Below are 16,779 nucleotides of genomic sequence, written 5' to 3' on the forward strand. Positions count from 1 at the left end.
TTGTTTCGTTCTATCCACCACATCTAGAGGAGGCATATTGTCAGCATGCGTATCACTTTTAGGAGTTTCAGGATCGCTGTAACCATTTCCTTGGCCGACGAACAAAAGAGCAAATTTGGCGGGTCCACTCGAGCTCGTAGGATCTCCAACACTTTTTGGCCTCCTTACATCTGAGGTACAGGTGCCCCCCATCTTCCGGTAATCGCCTGCACACCACGCACCTGCTGCCAAGTTCGACTCCTAGTTTTTCAACATTCCTAAGAAGGGGATGCCTATCATGTGCGAAACGCCACATAAAATGTTGCACTTTCCCCGGACACTCCACTTTCCAAATCTGCCTCCACATGCTCATATCAAGATCTCCAGCAGTACTCTCTCCTCTTTGCCTGATACGCTGGTTGGCAAGCAGCCCAGTGTAGACCCTATAAGCAGAACGTACTGAAAAAAAGGCCCCTACTATCAAAATGCCAAGCGACAAAATCATCATACTGATCACAGATGGGGATAGATAGAATTGTAGCCGCATCCTTCGCTGTAAAAGTTTGGTTTACTAATTGGGAATCCCATTTATTGCTTGTGGGGTCAATTAGCTCCTCCACCTTGGTTAGCAAACAGTTACCTTGCAGTGTTTTTGGGCGTCTTGTATCATTTGGAGGAATCCAAGGATCTGACCATATATTAACATTAGTCCCTGAACCGATACGCCATATCATGTCAGCTCGCACTACCTCCACCCCTTGCAGAATGCTTCGCCATACATAACTAACCCCCCCCCCCCCCGCCCCCCCCCCCCCGAGGTTTGGCAGCAAGCACATCGCCCTCTAGATAATAACGTGCTCTCAACACCCTTGCACATAGGGAGTCGGGGACTTGCAATAGGCGCCAAACCTGCCGGGCCAACATGGAAATGTTGAAGGCATGGGGGTCCCTGAATCCTAATCCACCCTGCTCCTTCGGCAACATCATTTGCTCCCAGCTAACCCAGTGGTGTTTGTGCTCATCATCCTGACTATCCCACCAGAACCGGCCCACCATTTTGCAAATACTTTCGCAGAGGGCCTTAGTAAGATCAAAGCACGCCATGGCGTAGGTTGGCACAGCTTGGATGACCGCTTGATAAGGATTCTTTAGCCGCTTTGGACAGAAACTTAATTTTCCACCCCTTCAAGATTTCCCAGATTTTGTCTCGCAAGTACTCAAAGCATTTCTGTTTAGACCTGCCAACATAGCTGGGTAGACCCAAGTACTTCCCCTGTAGACTTTCAGCATGCAGACCCAGCAGCCGAAGCATTTGTTGTTTACTTTGATTAGTTGTATTCCTACTAAACAAAACAGCCGACTTGTCTCTGTTAATAACTTGGCCTGAACCAATCTCATAAATATGCAGAATGTTGTTCACCACTCCAATGCTCTCAGGTGTGACTTCCATCAGAAGCAGCGAATCATCAGCGAAAAGAAGGTGGCTCACAGAGGGCGCAGTGGTGCAATCTTCACACCTTTTATCTGTCCCGAATCTTCAGCATGCTGGAGTAGTGCCGAGAGTCCCTCCGCGCATAACAGGAATAAATACGGCGAGATTGGATCACCTTGACGGAGACCGCGTCCCGGAGTGATTTGGTCCGTACAAGACCCATTAACTTTAAATCTGAACTTCACAGTACGAATACACTTCATAATCAGCTGCACAAATCCTTCCGCAAAGCCAAGTTGTAACATCACTTTCTCTATGAAACCCCATTCCACACGGTCGTAGGCCTTACTCATATCCAGCTTCAGTGATGCATAGCTACACTTCCCCGTTCTCTTCCTCTTCATAAAGTGGGTCATTTCATATGCGAGAATGGTATTATCTGAAATCAATCTACCGGGCATGAACGCACTTTGATTCGGTGAAATCACCTCCCCCAAGATATTCTTCAAGCGATTGGCGAGAACCTTGGAAACAAGTTTGTAGACAACATTGCAGAGGCTAATAGGGCGTAGATCCTTCAAAGTTTCAGGATTTTGGACCTTTGGGATAAGCACCATCAGGGTATTGTTCCATCCCGCCGGCATACAGCCGCCTCGCAACACTTGCCACGCCTCATTCACCACAGAATCACCAATAAGCTGCCAATAATGTTTGTAGAAGATAGTCGGGAGTCCGTCCATACCAGGGGCCTTCAGGTCCCCAATACTATCAAGTGCAACCTTGATTTCCTCTGTAGTAAACTCCTCCATCAGAAATGCATTCATCTGAGCCATCACCTGGGATTTATATGATTCAAAATTTCATTTGTATCCGCACCTGCCGGGGGGGGGGGGGGGGGAGGGGAAGAGTGGAAAACTAGTTAGTAATGAGGTCCTTAATGCCCTCCTCCCCAATCACCTCCACTCCATCCTCCCTACTGAGCTTGTGGATCCAATTCTTTTTCTTCCTTTCAAATGTATATGCCTAGAAATATTTGGTGTTTCAGTCACCGTACATGAGCCCGTTGCCTCCAGACCAAATCTTCCTGCTCTTCGAGTTTCTCAAGTTTAAAGCTGATCGTTTGTTCGCGTCGAATCTGACTCTCCGAAATTGGTTTTCTCCTAACACTTTCTAGCTTAGCCTTCAGTTTCTTAATCCTCCTTTTGAGATCGCCCAAAACCTCCTGGCTCCATGTATTCAGGGGTTTCATAACAGCCGCCAGTTTAGTAATGATCGTACCCTCATTCAAATCCTCCCAGGCTTGCTGCACCAAACTATCACAACTTTTTTCCATCAACCACCGAGTTTCGAACCGGAGCAGCCTTTCTGCACTTCCATATTTTTGCACCCTCCGTCCACCGTCCCGCAGCAGAATCACGGGCCTGTCATCGGATTTCCTTGGGTAGGGAGCTCTGACTTTTGGGAATAACACATTGGAGCACCATTCCGTTTGCAGATTGCAAATTCCCTTTGTAGGCATGGTACAAACCCAACGAATTTTGTGGTTTTGGAAACTAGATTTACGAACCTTAAGTCGGTTCCCGATAAAAAAGGAACCCAGAGTAACTCCTACTCCTAGGTCGGTTGACGAGGCAATTACACACCACAAGTCGTTCGAGCCGTCACGAACTCGTAACGGGGAGCGGCTTCGAATTGGCCGTCCTCCCAACTCCAATCGAATCCCCACATCGTTTCTTGGCCTCAAGCCGCCGCCCTAGGCATCTTTCCTCCCCGCCGCGCCGGCCGCCGACCGCCCGCGCGATGGGTTCCCGGTGCTGGTCCTGCGGCGAGGCCTCGGTTTCGCCGGACCCGGGCTCGGGCGCGCTCGTCTGCACCTCCTGCGGCCTCCAACACGACGCCGGCGCCTCCGAGTTCTACAATCCGACCGCCTTCACCGAGGACGGCCAGCTCGATTTCCGCGCCGCCTCCCTCGTCCGCCACCTCTCCGAGTCCCCCTACCGCGAGCTCAAGCTTGCCGCCGCCTCCAACGTCATCACCTCCATGGCCGTCCAACTCGGCCTCTCGCCCACCCGCGCCGAGGAGATCCTCGCCATGGCCAAATCCGCAACCGCCGGGAACCTCGCCACCCCTGGCACCACCTTCCTCCCGGCCCTCGCCGCCGCCTGCTCCTTCCTCGTCGCGCGATCTCACCGCCTCCCGCTCTCCCTCGCCGAGGCCGCCGAGGCCGCGTCCTGCACCACGGTCGCGCTCGGTGACCTCGTATCCCGCATTGCCTCCCACCTCTCCCTTCCCCCCCTCCCTTCCTTCGACTACCAGGCCGCGCTCGAACGCGCCGTGCTCGGCTCGTACAAGCTCACCACCGCTGCGGGCGAGGAGAAGACGAGAGCGATTCTCTCCCAAGCCAGATTTCTCCTCCGCTGCTCCTCCAAGTGGTCGCTCACCACCGGGCGGCACCCACTCCCACTTCTCGCCGGCCTGATTGCCTTCGCCGCAGAGCTGAACGGGGTCGCTGAGGTTTCTGTGGAAGACATTGCCCAAGAGATGTCGGCGGTCGTGCACACCAGCCGTCTCCGATACAAGGAGCTCGTTAAAGTGCTGGTGCATGTCGCGCAGAAGTTGCTTCCGTGGGGTGCCGACGTCAATGCCAGAAACCTGCTCCTGAACGCCCCAATGCTGCTCCGGCTCATGGAGATGCGGTCACAGTCCGACCCATCGGAACTGTTTCTTGAGAGCTTCGCTCCGGACATCGCCGGCATTTTGCAGGTGTACTCATCTGTTGATGAGGACGAGTCCAAGTACCTCCAGATTGTTCCCCTGGATGTTGATGATTTGGATTTCGAGAATTCTGGGAAAGAGGGCAAGGAATCAGGGGATTTGAAGATCTCAGAGGATTGCCTGTCAGATGCTTACCAGAATGTCTTAAAGAGGCTCTCTAAGCTAAAGGAACTTGGGAAGGTTGGGAAAGTTGCTAGCAGGAGGAAGCAGCGGAGGATAGGGCTGGAGCTGGAACCATGGATGGATTCGCTGGATGATGATCGGACCAAGCGCATGCCGCTTGAGGAGGTAGCAGATATTGACATTGGCTATGATGCACCTCCTCCGTCGTTTACTGCTGGATTGGAGCATCAGAAGCGGAGGAGAGCACGAATTGAAGCTGCTAAGTGTCGAATCGATGCAATTAGGAGGGCTCCTGCTGCGCGTACTGCAAATGCAATTGATTCACTGGCTGTTCATGGAAATGAAGATGCTTGTCCACCACAAAGAAATAGCAGGAAGAAGGTGGGTCGAAAGAGACGACATGGAGAACATCCTGCGGAGATGTCAGATGCTCCTGACTCCGGGAAGAAGAAACGGGGAACAGACCCATGTGATGGTATTGACTGGGAAGATTGCGTTATCGAACTCCTTTTATTACATGGTGCAAATGAGGCAGAGATTGAACAAGGCCAATACAGAAGACTGTTGGAGTTGCATGTCTTCAGTGCAATAAGTGGAGACAGATAAAAACCTGGCGGTGCAGCGTCTTAAATCTTGCTTCCTGAACATAGGTTTCCATTATTCTGTGGTGCATTGTTCATTTTTAGATAGAGAAATTTTGCGCCGTTTGTATTTTTGTGGAGTTCACTCAAGCTGATCATGGGAAGAACATATTGTGGTAGGGAAGTGCTTCATGGTAGGCTTTCTGTCTTTCTCCTGCAAAAAACATATAGAAAAATACATAGGAATGATACTTTCCCAATGATTTTTATTGCATAGTTGACTGGGATGTGTCACTTTGTGTACATTGCTATACAGCTTATGAAGACATACTCAGTTAGACTTGAGATTGCTATACGGCTTGTGAATGACATAAGGGTTGTTTGGTTTCTAGCCACATATTGCCACACTTTGCCACACATCACCTCAGGCAAGTTTGACCAAGTTAGGTGTGTGTTTGGTTCTAGCCACACCTAAGGCAAGATTTTTTTATGAGAAGTGAACCCCACATGTTATAGACACAAAAAGTGTGGCAAGATTCCCTTAGGCAAGCCAAAGTGTGGCTAACAATTTGAGCAACTCAAGTTAGGCAAATGTGGCAAGTGTGGCAAAAATAATGTGGCAATATATGGCAACCATAGTCACAATCCAAACAGCCCCATACTCTGTTAAACTCGTATTTGTTTAAATCTTTTTCTTCTACTACAATGAATGTAGCAATGCTGGCTTGGTAGAATGAGCAATAAGAAATATGCTCTGAAATATGTGCTCCGATGGCTTTTTCTGATGTCAGTTTCATATATATGAGCAAATTACATGTTATTTGCTATGCAGTCCTTGTATTGTACTCCCTCCGTCCGGAAATACTTGTCCGAGGAATGGATGTATCTAGATGTATTTTAGTTCTAGATACAATCATTTGTATCCATTTCTACGACAGGTATTTCCGGACGGAGGGAGTATTATGTTGCATCTTGTTGAAGGGCTGAAGGCCGTGCTATGCTAGCACTTGGTTGTTAGCTCGTCATGTGCAATTCATCTTAGTAAGAGGTACCCAGGAATGTTCTCCTGAGGAGCTGCCAGCCGCCGCCGAAGCCACTGCCGCCCATCTCGTAACGCCATGGAGAGATGCCCTCGAGGTGGGTGAGCCAGTCGCTGACGCTGAAGCGAGCGAATGGTGCGCCACTACCCTGACGCGATGACGACTCGGCAGCCACAGATCTGCCCCAAGCCGAATGAGCTACTTCTCACTGGATGATTGATGATTGGTTTTGTAGCGTTCACCAACTATGATGCATTGGTGTTGTAGAAGTGGTTGGTGTTGTAGAAGTCCTTGTGCTGTATGGTTTTCAGATGGCATTTGTAATCTTGTACTATTACTGTAATATGTACTATTGAGCAATTGGTGCCTTGTTTAACTTTCTTCAAAAGGCGGCATCAACATTCTCTCGGGAGAAACACGTCGGCTTGTTTAATTTTCAATCTGGAAGAATTCAGTAAACTGACAAAGCTTATTTTACCAAACGAAGGTAGTTTAATTTGTCTGAATCATCTCTTTTCAGGATGAATGACTTAGCTTCATCATGGTTTGCTCCAAACAGAAGCTGTGAAAGGACTCCAGCAAAATGCACTGTAATCGCCAAATCAAAAGAGGTAAGTGCATACTAGTTCAGAAGCTTTGCATCCACTATATTCATGTCCTCAGATTTATCCAATCCATTCACACTAGTAAGTCAAAATAAATACTCCCTTCAATCCATATTATTTGTCGCGGCATAAGTTGTACTAAAGCTGCTGTGGCAAGTAATACGCTACGACAAGTAATATGAATCGGAGGGTGTAGAGTATTATTCACAACGCCAAACATCCATGTACTACGTCACAAAGGCACAAGGCTTGCACCATTGAAGAACAAGAAAATTCAGTACAACTATAACGTGGGAAGAGATTGGCACATGAACGCCACAGAAACAAGCATGTAGGTGAAGCAGATCCTTCTGCAAGCGTGAGGACACTTTCATGCGTCAGCATCCGCAACCGGCTCGCCCAACTCCTCTAGGGCATCTCCCTGCGGCGTTAGGAGATGGTGCGGCGCAGCTCCATGGGGCAGTGTCAGCGGCGGCATCAGTTCCCTGCGGCAGCCGGCAGCGCCGGCTGATGCAGAGTAGAAACAACAACAGTCACATGCATCCTATGATGCAGATACCGGGGTAATCCCCTTTTAGAAGAAAAAAATCCAAATTATTTCTCTTGTTTGTAGAAATTTTGTAGGACTTATATGGGATAGGATTCCTATAGAAAAATTTCCTTAGAACCCTTTGATTTGTAGGAATGGATTTCTATTCCTATGTAGGGTTAGTTCCCATCCTTCACATTTCAAAGCAAAGAAAAAGAATTACTTCTGACCTAATCGAAAAGTTCTTATCCTGTAAAATGAACGCCATCTCTTTTTCTATAAGAATTGAGGTACATGCCATCTTATTTTTTATGACTATCATATTCATATGATGTCCCTATCCTATGAACCAAAGAAGACCTAAGAGGAGGAGGGTTATCGGCAAAACAGGCTTAAGTGGATGGTTAGCAATCCCACGTGTGATCTGTCACCGTCCATTACCAATCATCTCTAAAAAGACTTACATTTATAAACGGAGGGAGTACAAACCAAAGGGCTCAAAAGGAATTTTTCCATTGAAAATCCTATCCTATAGAATTCCTCAAAATCCCTACAACCCAAAGAAGGTCTCAGAGGTTTTCACAGTATACGTCTCCGTCTTTTTTACATGTATTTTCGAAGTCATCTTCCTGGGTATAGGTTTTACACTTGTTCAGCTGTTGCGCTGCAAACATTGCTACGGGAGTTAATCCATATGATGTGTGGTAAAAAGCTATGACATCCTGGTATGTTGGTTACTGCCAGTGTATGAAAATGTTAAAACAGAGGGGGAGATTTGAAGAGACTTCTCAGACGAAAGACAACATACCAGGGGTTTATTCTCAATTCTTACCTGTTGCCTGTTGGGGTACTACTTAAGCCCTTAAAGTAGTGTGACCAATCAATTGGTGTCTTGGTTCTTTGCGCTAAAAAAAAGAAGAAAAAACTGGTGTCTTGTTCTTTTCCTCATCTTTTGAATTTCCTTTGTCGCAGATGATCATCTCTTAGTGACAAAGATGCATTTGGGCAAACTGAATCAGAACCATTTCCCTTTATTTGCCCTATTCATCAGAATAACCTTTTTTTCTTTGAGATATAATCATGCATCAATGGCTGTACAAAAATGCACCCACAAACAATAATCGAAAACCGAGAAAAGGAAAAAACAGCAACCCTCAAACATTGGATGGATTGCGTATGCAAAAGAATCAAGCTCAGCGTATGTCTATCAAAAACCCCTACTAAGAAACGGTACATGTATACCAAACTCAGAAAAAAAAAAATACATCTGAATTACAGTCACTGCCGCGCGCGGCCATTTAGTGGTTGAAGGCAGTGCAGTCTCTTCTGATCTCTCCGCCGCTGCCGGTCTTCACCCCTAGTCTCCCCACCTTCATCATCGACTCGACGAAGGCCTGGAAGAACCTCGGCTCGCTGTCGGCGAACTCCTCCACCGTCTTCCTTGACCCCCCATCGGTGAAGAGCGCCTGGTCGGAGGTGAAGAGGCCGATGCCGTTCCTGAGGTTTTGGTAGTAAATGTTGTCGAAGACGACGGGGCTGAAGGGGTCCATGTTGACGGCGATGGTCGGGCCGACGTTTGGAGGGCACGCCTCCATGAGCCGCTTCGCGTACTCCGGGTTGAACGACGGGTCCAGCTTCACGGTGCTGCTGTAGTTGTACAGCCGCTTGGTGAAGCGGCTGCAGTGCGCGAACCCGACGGTGTGGGCGCCGGAGAGCGCCACCATGTCGCGCTGGGACAGGCCGCTGCGGTAGAAGATGTCGGTGAGCTCCTTGACGTGCATGTCCGGGCCGGGCAGCTTGTCCTCGACGTCGCTGGCCTTGGAGACGAGGCCGTCGAGCCGGCCGAGCTCCACGCTCCAGTAGGGGCCGGACGCCTGCAGCCAAATAATTTACGTAGGGCGCAGGGTTTCAGAACTGAAGGACGATGCCGTGAAAATGTTACTGGCGTGGAGATTGAGGTACTACTTACCAGGTGGACGACGTCTCTGGCGGCGAGGGCGAGGATGTCGGCGCAGGAGACCACGCCGGGGCACTTCTGCTCGACGGCCGCTTTGACCCGGTTGACGGTGTCGTAGCCGTCGCCGGCGAGGGAGTCGTCGTCGGGGGAGTTCTTCTCGGCGTCTTCGTTGCGAGAGGCTATCAGGACCGAACCGTCACAGCCCTGTGATTGCAAGTGGGGTTAGCAAACATAATCGCGCAACGGCCTGAAACGGGAATATGGACGGAGCAGTATCTTTAGATTACCATGTCCTCACGTGGGACAATCTTCATACAACTTATGTGGATAGTAAGGTTTTATGATGTATGTTTGTTTTAGGAACACATTTGTTTTTTCGTGAAATGTTTTAGGGACACATTGTGTCAATAGAAAATGGAAATGCTTAAAATCTGACAACAATTTTTAAAGCATGGTAATTGTAATGTTTTTATGGCAAATTACATTGTCCCCAAGATGACAATTTCCTTAGCAAGCATGACAAAATATTCATCCTCGCGACATTGCAATTTGCTATCTCGGCGTTCGATTTGTCATGCTAACATCGCAAAAAAAAAAATTGCCATGCTAAAAAAGATCTGACTTTGGATTTGTAGGAAATCCATAGAAAAGGCTTATGTTGCATCCAAGTATAGGCAGGGACGCTCCAAGTGGGTCCGACACAACTGGTGGCCTACATGCCTTCACGCTCCTGCATCCTACTATGTGTAGGTCAACCCAAAAAAGAAAATGGAAATAAAGAATGGCAGAGCGGCACTAAACATCATTACGCGCACGACAGAGGCAGAGGCAGCTCTTCGATCTTTATTCTTCACAGCTTTGAACAAGCTGAATGCTGTTCATCAAAAAAAAAAAAAAAAACAAGCAAACGTAGAGCTGGGCTGATGATGATCTGCGGCGAACGCCGAACACGCCGAGGCCAGAGAGATCCATCCGACAGGGCGGGAATTTGATAATTCGGATAGCAGGTGAAAAGTCGCGCTGTCACATGCACGCATAGGCTGTCGCAACCGACGACCACGCGAGGCGATCGAGTTGTTCCTTCCACCTCCACCTCCCTAGCTCCAGCTGCCTCCTAAACGACGCAGCTGGCTAATTCCCCTTACTTTAACTAATCGCCTTTTTGTGCTGCTAATGTTTGATCTCAAAGAGAAAAAAACTCAATTTCATCAAGAAGAGAAATCGCTAATGGGAATTACTGTGGGAAGAAGCCCTGCAAGCTAGCTACCACTGGAAAGGAGTGTCAACTTGCAGCTTTATCCTTTTTTTAATAAAGAAAAGTGTGGAATCGCTGGCTTTATTCCAAATCCGAGCAAGCTGGAGAACAGTTGGAGCTCACAAGAACCGCTGAATTATTATTTTGGAGAATCAAGAAGAAACTGCTGAGGAATTAAAAGCTGATAGACGAATCAATCAAATGCGCTCATCTCGTTCTAGTATCTTCTGTTTCACCAGCCACCCCAATCCCCTCTAATTAGTAATTAGTCAGATGCACGAACGATTTATAGCAGAATAAAGCAAGAACAAGGCGTCCAATGCAAGCTTAGCACATGTATCAGGTGTTTGATCCATGGGCGGAGGGATGATGAACTCACATTGACGAGGCAGTCGTGGAAGAAGAGCCGGAGCACCGCCGGGATGGTCACGATCGTCTCGTTCTTCTTCCTGGTCACCTCCTTCAGCACGATGTCCTCCAGCTGCGGGCACGTCGTCTTGTAGTAGCCCGGCGACATGCCGCCGCCGTACGCCGCCCCGCCCAGTGAGGACAGCATTGCCGCGACCAGGGCCACCGCCGCCACGGCGCACACGCTTCTTCTCCGTTTCTCCATGAGTATGGGTCCGCCCTAGGCTGTCGTGGTCGATGGAAGGGGAGGAGGCCGGCCTGTAGGGGGACACCGGACACGACGACCGGGGAGACGAAATGGAGAGACCGAGGCGGAGATAGCGGTGGTGGTGAGACCTGAGGAGAGGGCAATGCTTTATAGTGGTCCCAACCCGCTTCAGGATTTGGCCGGAATGCGGCTTAATTTCTGCTTAAAAGTTTCCACTGCCGACGACTTTGAACTGATTTCTTTTTTCGCTGAAAAATAAGCTGAAATGTTGAAAAAATTGCGACATGATTTGAACAATTCATCAGTTCAGGCGAAATATTTGGTTTTTATCTAACATGGTTGACAGGATAATCTTCAAATCAATCCGCTTCCTCCCCGACATATCATAATTTAGGCCTCATATGACTTTACTATTATCAAGGTGTCATGTTTTTTGCGTTATTTAGATTGTTCGTTTGTGATTGACATAGTAAAAGCTTCTTTTACTGAAAAATATATTCAAAAATGAGATAAACATTGGGCAATAGAATATGGACACTAACTTTAAAATTAGAACCTATAGGGGGCGGGGTGGCAACTTTGCTCGGTAAGAACTCCTTTGGCTTACACGTTCGGTCCAACGCATATCTCCAAATCGCCCTACAAACCGTTCCCAAACTTGAGGAAGGTCCAACATGGATTATCAAATGTTCACGGACACGATAAATGTCCGAAATCTCATAAACCGTCCTCAACTGATGTTCACGGACACGTTCGAACGTGTTAGGGGACTCCCATTGAAGTTTCCGTGAGCTTCCCTAAGACATATTCGCGTACGCTAAAGAAATTTTTGCATGCGAGGTTTTCATCTTGAAAGAGTTTGATAAATAAAATGACAACTGACATACATGAAAAGAGTGTTTTTTTAAGTAACCACACCCATGTCGCTCTCAGGGGCCTCGGGGCCGGCTCGAGCGAATCCTAGCCACCACTCCCACCACCTCCACTTCATGTCCCTAGCTAGCATCAGAGAATGATAGTGAGCAAAGCCTGTCGGCCATGGTAGCGGGGCAGCTGCTGATAACCCACAAGTGTAGGGATCTATCATAGTCTTTTTGATAAATAAGAGTGTCGAATCTAACCAGGAGCAGAAAGATTTAGTTAATAAAAACTAGTAAGAAATCAGTGTAAAAGCTGCAATGATTGCTTGATGATTAATTGATCACAAAAGAAATTGCAAGAGGTAAATAGTAACAGAAGTGCAGTAAAGCAAGTGAACCCATTCTTAATCGTGATAAAGACAAGCCGGTTGTTTTACTTATACTGGTCAAATCGCTTTTGAGGACACATGAGAGTTTCCCCAAGTTAACTTTCATTGAGTTAATGTTCGTTGCTTTGATAATTTGTTGTGCGGTGAAACCTAAGATGATGCGTTGTTCTTACAGGAACAACAACATACTTATGATTATACCCTCTATGCACGAAAAAGTGTTCCCCCACTTTAGATTATAAAGCAACCACCACAACATCATCCAGTAACAACGGCCATCACAGAGGTCCAGCCAAGGAAAACAAAAATAAGTTACCACAAGGGCAACACAAACTAAAGTGCAGCACAGTAGGAGCGCTGGGGGCACAGCCAAAACAAACCCCAAAATATGGATCATAGTCTAACTAATCCGGCTCAGGTGGTGGTGGAGGGAGCGGTGGCGCCAAGGCTCCGGCGGTGGTACATAGAGCCGAGATGATCCTGTCGATGGAGTCCCGATCACGTCGCTTGCTGAGCGGTCTCCATAGCTGTAAGAAACCACATAGTTTGTAGATAGAGTCAGTCGCACGAGATGGAATCACATGCTCAATCACGAGCTTATTGCGAGCAGTCCATAATGTCCACGCCATCATCCCCAAGACTACCCACAGACTAGGGCGCGTCCTGGCCTCTCGGCTTAGGACCGCCTGGAACAGATCGGGGAGCTTGTCATGGTTCCAATCTCCGCCAATCACCCCCCCTGATGCAGCTCCAGAGGAAGACTGCCATCGGGCATCGAAAGAAAATATGGTTGGAATCTTCAGGTACGTTACATAGGGGGCATAGTCCATCCCCAGGGCCATTCCTCTTTCTAACTTCCGTACCTGAGGGTAGACAGCCCCGCACCCATTGCCATAGAAAGATACGAATCTTTAACGGGAGCTTAATCTCCCACAGAAGGGTCATTTCAGACGGGCCCGGGGTAGCTAGCAGAGCGTGATATAGGGATTTGGTAGAAAGCCTCCCACTTGGTTCGAGGGACCAAGAGATCGAATCTTCCTCCATGGAGGGAGAATGGAGAGCAATACATTGGAGCATCTCGTCCCATTGGTCCCGTTCTAACGGGCCAAAAGTACGGCGGAAAGCCACAGTGCCCAAGTCAGTGAGGGCCGCATGCACGGAGAGATGCGGCCGGACACAAATGCTAAATAGTGCGTAGAACCGTTGGGCGAATGGCCTATCACCCGACCAACGGTCCAGCCAGAACAGGGTATTGGTGCCTGTCCCTACTGAGATGGACGATCCAATCCGTAGGACTGGCATTAGCTGGATGACTGATTGCCAAAACTGGGAACCACCCGTCCGGGAGGCGAAGGCAAGGGGTTGTCCACGCAAGTACTTTGCACGGATGATCTGGAGCCATAGGCCCCCATCCCCTGCCTCAATGCGCCATAGCCATTTAGAGAGCAAGGCTATGTTCATCCGCTTGGATGAGATGAATCCCAAACCGCCTTGGTCCTTTGGCTTGCAAACCTAGGACCATTTCACCATGTGATATTTTTGTCTATTGTCTGGTCCTGCCCAGAAGAACCTAGACAAATATTTGGCGACTTCCTGGTGAAGGGATTCACGCAAACTATAGAATCCCATCAAGTACATAAGTAGGCTAACCAAGGAGTTCATCAACACGACCCGTGTTGCCTTGGATAGCCACCGCCCTTGCCATGGTTCGACCCTGTGCTGAAGCTTGGTCACCGTGGGGCGAAGATCCTTCGCCTGGAGGCGGGAGTCACTGACCAGGAGGCCAAGGTAGGAGGTTGGGAACGATCCTAGTCGGCAGTTAAGCATATGCATATTGGCTATGCGCCGGGATTCCTCCCCTGAGTAGCATAGCACCATTACTTCGCTTTTGGCAAAGTTTGTTGTCAGTCCCAACATCTCTTGAAAATACAGGAGTAAGAACTTCAGATTTTGAATGTCAGTGTCCGAGCCCTTTACCATGAGGATGGTGTCATCTGCATATTGGAGATGGGTAATGCCCCCATCACCGACTAGGTGCGGGCTTATGGCCAGCCCTCCGTGCTTTGTCCAGGATTGTGGCAAGCGCATCAACAATTAGGTTAAATAGGAAAGGGGACAAGGGGTCGCCTTGGCGCACCCCCTGGGCAGTGCGGAAGTAGGAGCCAACCTCCCCATTCATGTTTACTGCTGTGTGGCCAGACATAACCAACTGCATCACCCTAGCTATCCAATGTGGGTCGAACCCATGCTTCTCCATGATCTCACGGAGAAAGGACCAATGAACCGTATCATAAGCCTTATGGAAGTCAATTTTGAAGAAAACAGCACGGAGGTGTTTTCTCTTGACCTCATGGAGGATCTCGTGAAGTACTAGGACCCCATCGAGAATGAATCGTCCCTTCGTGAACGCTGATTGGTTCGGGTGATGGATCCTTGGAGCCAAAAGAGCCGCCCTAGTGGCGTACCCCTTGGCCAGAATCCGAAAGATCATGTTAATGACCGTGATAGGGCAGAACTGTCGAATATCCGATGCCCCTGGACCTTAGGGATCAGAGAGATGATCCCATAGTTAAGGCGGGACATATCAAGGGCCCCCCTCGAAAATTCTAGGAATAGAGCCATAATCTCGCCCTTGATGGTGGGCCAGAAAACCTGAAAAAAAATGGACCGGGAGGCCGTCCGGGCCCGAGGCAGAGGCCGAGTTCATGGACTTGACGATGGCCTCCACCTCCGTTTCTTCAAAGGGGGTGAGAAGAGACTGGTTCTCTTCGGGAGAGACGCGGAGATTCTCATCCCAAAAGTTCTCAGCTAGAGCAAGGCCCCCTCGAGCTCGAGCGGAAAACAAGGTTGTATAGAACTCGTCAACATGCGCCCGGATCTCGTCTGGGTCCTGTAACAACCGCTCCCCATCCCAAAGGATCAGGATGGTGCACCGCCGCCTACGGCCATTGGCAATGGCCTGAAAATATGCCGTGTTGGCATCACCAAAGAGGATCCAATTGAAACAGCCGCGCTGGCGCCAATATTCTTCTTCTTTCGCATAGATGTCAGTCAGGGTATCTTCCAGGCTATACCGAAGTGCCCACTCCTCTGAAGATAGACTCGGGCCGTCAGCGCACATGTCAAGTGCCCGAATCTCCATGAGCAGAGCCTATTTGTGGACCCGCAGGTCCCGCCCAATGTTTGCACCCCAGCCCTTCATGAATTGCCTGGAGCGTTTGGCCAAATGATGCCAATCATCCATTACTGACATGGCTCGGTGAGGTTCAGCATGGGCCGCAATCCAATGGTCTCTGACCGCCGCTATGAACCCCGGTTGGCGAAGCTAGAACGCCTCGAACCGAAAGCGTGGAGGGGGACGAGGCCGCTCATCCATGGATGATAGTAAGAGGGGTACATGATCAGATCCAATCCACGTGATGGCCTGGAGAGTAGCTAAAGGGAACCGAAGTTCCCATTCAGGGGATACAAATAACCGGTCAAGGACACTTCGGGTCGGGTTCACCTGTTTATTTGTCTAGGTGAATCGAGCCCCGACCCTATCTAATTCCCGGAGCTCGAGGTCGGCAATCCAGTCATTAAAGTATTGCATGCCTGACTGGTCAACTCGTCCATTATTCTTGTCAGCTATGGAACGGAGAAGGTTGAAGTCACCCCCAACGATCACTGGGAGAGTAGCCACCCGAATCTTGGCGTGCAATTCAGCGAGGAACGCGGTGGAGCGGCTGTGGTCAGTGATACGTCTCTAACGTATCTACTTTTTCTCACGCTTTTCCTATTGTTTTGGACTCTAATTTGCATGATTTGGATGAAACTAACCCCGGACTGATGCTGTTTTCAGCAGAACTACCATGGTGTTGTTTTTGTGCAGAAATAAAAGTTCTCGGAATGGAACGAAACTTTGCGAGGATTTTTATACCAATAATAAGAATTTCTGGAGCCAAGACCCACCAGAGAGGGGCCCCTGGTTGGGCACAACCCACCAGGGTGCGCCCCCCCTCTCCTGGCACGCCCAGGTGGGTTGTACCCACCTGGTGGCCCCGCTGATGACCCCCCTGATACTATAAAATCACATTATTCTAGAAAAAATCAGGGAGAAAGAATTATCGCGATCCACGAGACGGAGCCGCCACCAAGCCCTGTTCTTCCTCGGGAGGGTAGATCTGGAGTCCGTCTGGGGCTCCGGAGAGGGGAATCTTCGTTCTTCGTCATCACCAACCAATCTCCATCGCCAATTCCATGATGCTCCCCACCGGGAGCGAGTAATTCCTTCGTAGGCTCGCTGATCGGTGAGGAGTTGGATGAGATTCATCATGTAATCGAGTTAGTTTTGATAGGGCCTGATCCCTAGTATCCACTATGTTCTTAGATAGATGTTGCTATGACTTTGCTATGCTTAATGCTTGTCACTTTGGGCCCTGGTGCCATGAACTCAGATCTGAACCGTTTATGAATTCATCATTATATCCATGTTTTAGACCCGATCTTGCAAGTTATAGTCACCTATTACGGTTATGATCCGACAACCCCGGAGTGACAACAACCGGGCCCACTCTCGGTGATGACCGTAGTTTGAGGAGTTCATGTATTCACTATGTGTTAATGCTTTGTTCCGGTTCTCTATTAAAAGGAGGCCTT

The 16,779-nt window shown here is 48.9% G+C and overlaps 2 protein-coding genes across 2 annotated transcripts; one reads left to right on the forward strand and one right to left on the reverse strand.

Moving 5' to 3' along the window:
- Positions 1 to 3,211: 3,211 nt before the first annotated feature.
- LOC109787620 (plant-specific TFIIB-related protein PTF2) lies at positions 3,212 to 5,171 on the forward strand. Its single transcript, XM_020346152.4, has one exon. The coding sequence runs from the start codon at positions 3,212 to 3,214 to the stop codon at positions 4,913 to 4,915; it is 1,704 nt and encodes a 567-aa protein (XP_020201741.1). The 3' UTR covers positions 4,916 to 5,171.
- Positions 5,172 to 8,271: 3,100 nt separating this feature from the next.
- LOC109787616 (peroxidase 55) lies at positions 8,272 to 11,036 on the reverse strand. Its single transcript, XM_020346149.4, has 3 exons — positions 10,656 to 11,036; positions 9,034 to 9,225; positions 8,272 to 8,938 (listed from the first exon to the last, which is right to left on the reverse strand). The coding sequence occupies exons 1-3, from the start codon at positions 10,887 to 10,889 to the stop codon at positions 8,363 to 8,365; spliced, it is 1,002 nt and encodes a 333-aa protein (XP_020201738.1). The 5' UTR covers positions 10,890 to 11,036; the 3' UTR covers positions 8,272 to 8,362.
- Between the last annotated feature and the right edge of the window lie 5,743 nt (positions 11,037 to 16,779).

This window comes from Aegilops tauschii, chromosome 7 (assembly GCF_002575655.3).
Source record: "Aegilops tauschii subsp. strangulata cultivar AL8/78 chromosome 7, Aet v6.0, whole genome shotgun sequence".
Taxonomy (NCBI): domain Eukaryota; kingdom Viridiplantae; phylum Streptophyta; class Magnoliopsida; order Poales; family Poaceae; genus Aegilops; species Aegilops tauschii.

Bases quoted from the DNA above. Each gene is read 5' to 3' on its own strand.
- LOC109787620 (XM_020346152.4), top strand. From the start codon at position 3,212: ATGGGTTCCCGGTGCTGGTCCTGCGGCGAGGCCTCGGTTTCGCCGGAC.
- LOC109787616 (XM_020346149.4), bottom strand. From the start codon at position 10,889: ATGGAGAAACGGAGAAGAAGCGTGTGCGCCGTGGCGGCGGTGGCCCTG. The intron at 9,226-10,655 runs GTGAGTTCATCA...TTGCAATCACAG, and splicing joins TCCACGACTGCCTCGTCAAT to GGCTGTGACGGTTCGGTCCT. The intron at 8,939-9,033 runs GTAAGTAGTACC...ATTTGGCTGCAG, and splicing joins CCAGAGACGTCGTCCACCTG to GCGTCCGGCCCCTACTGGAG.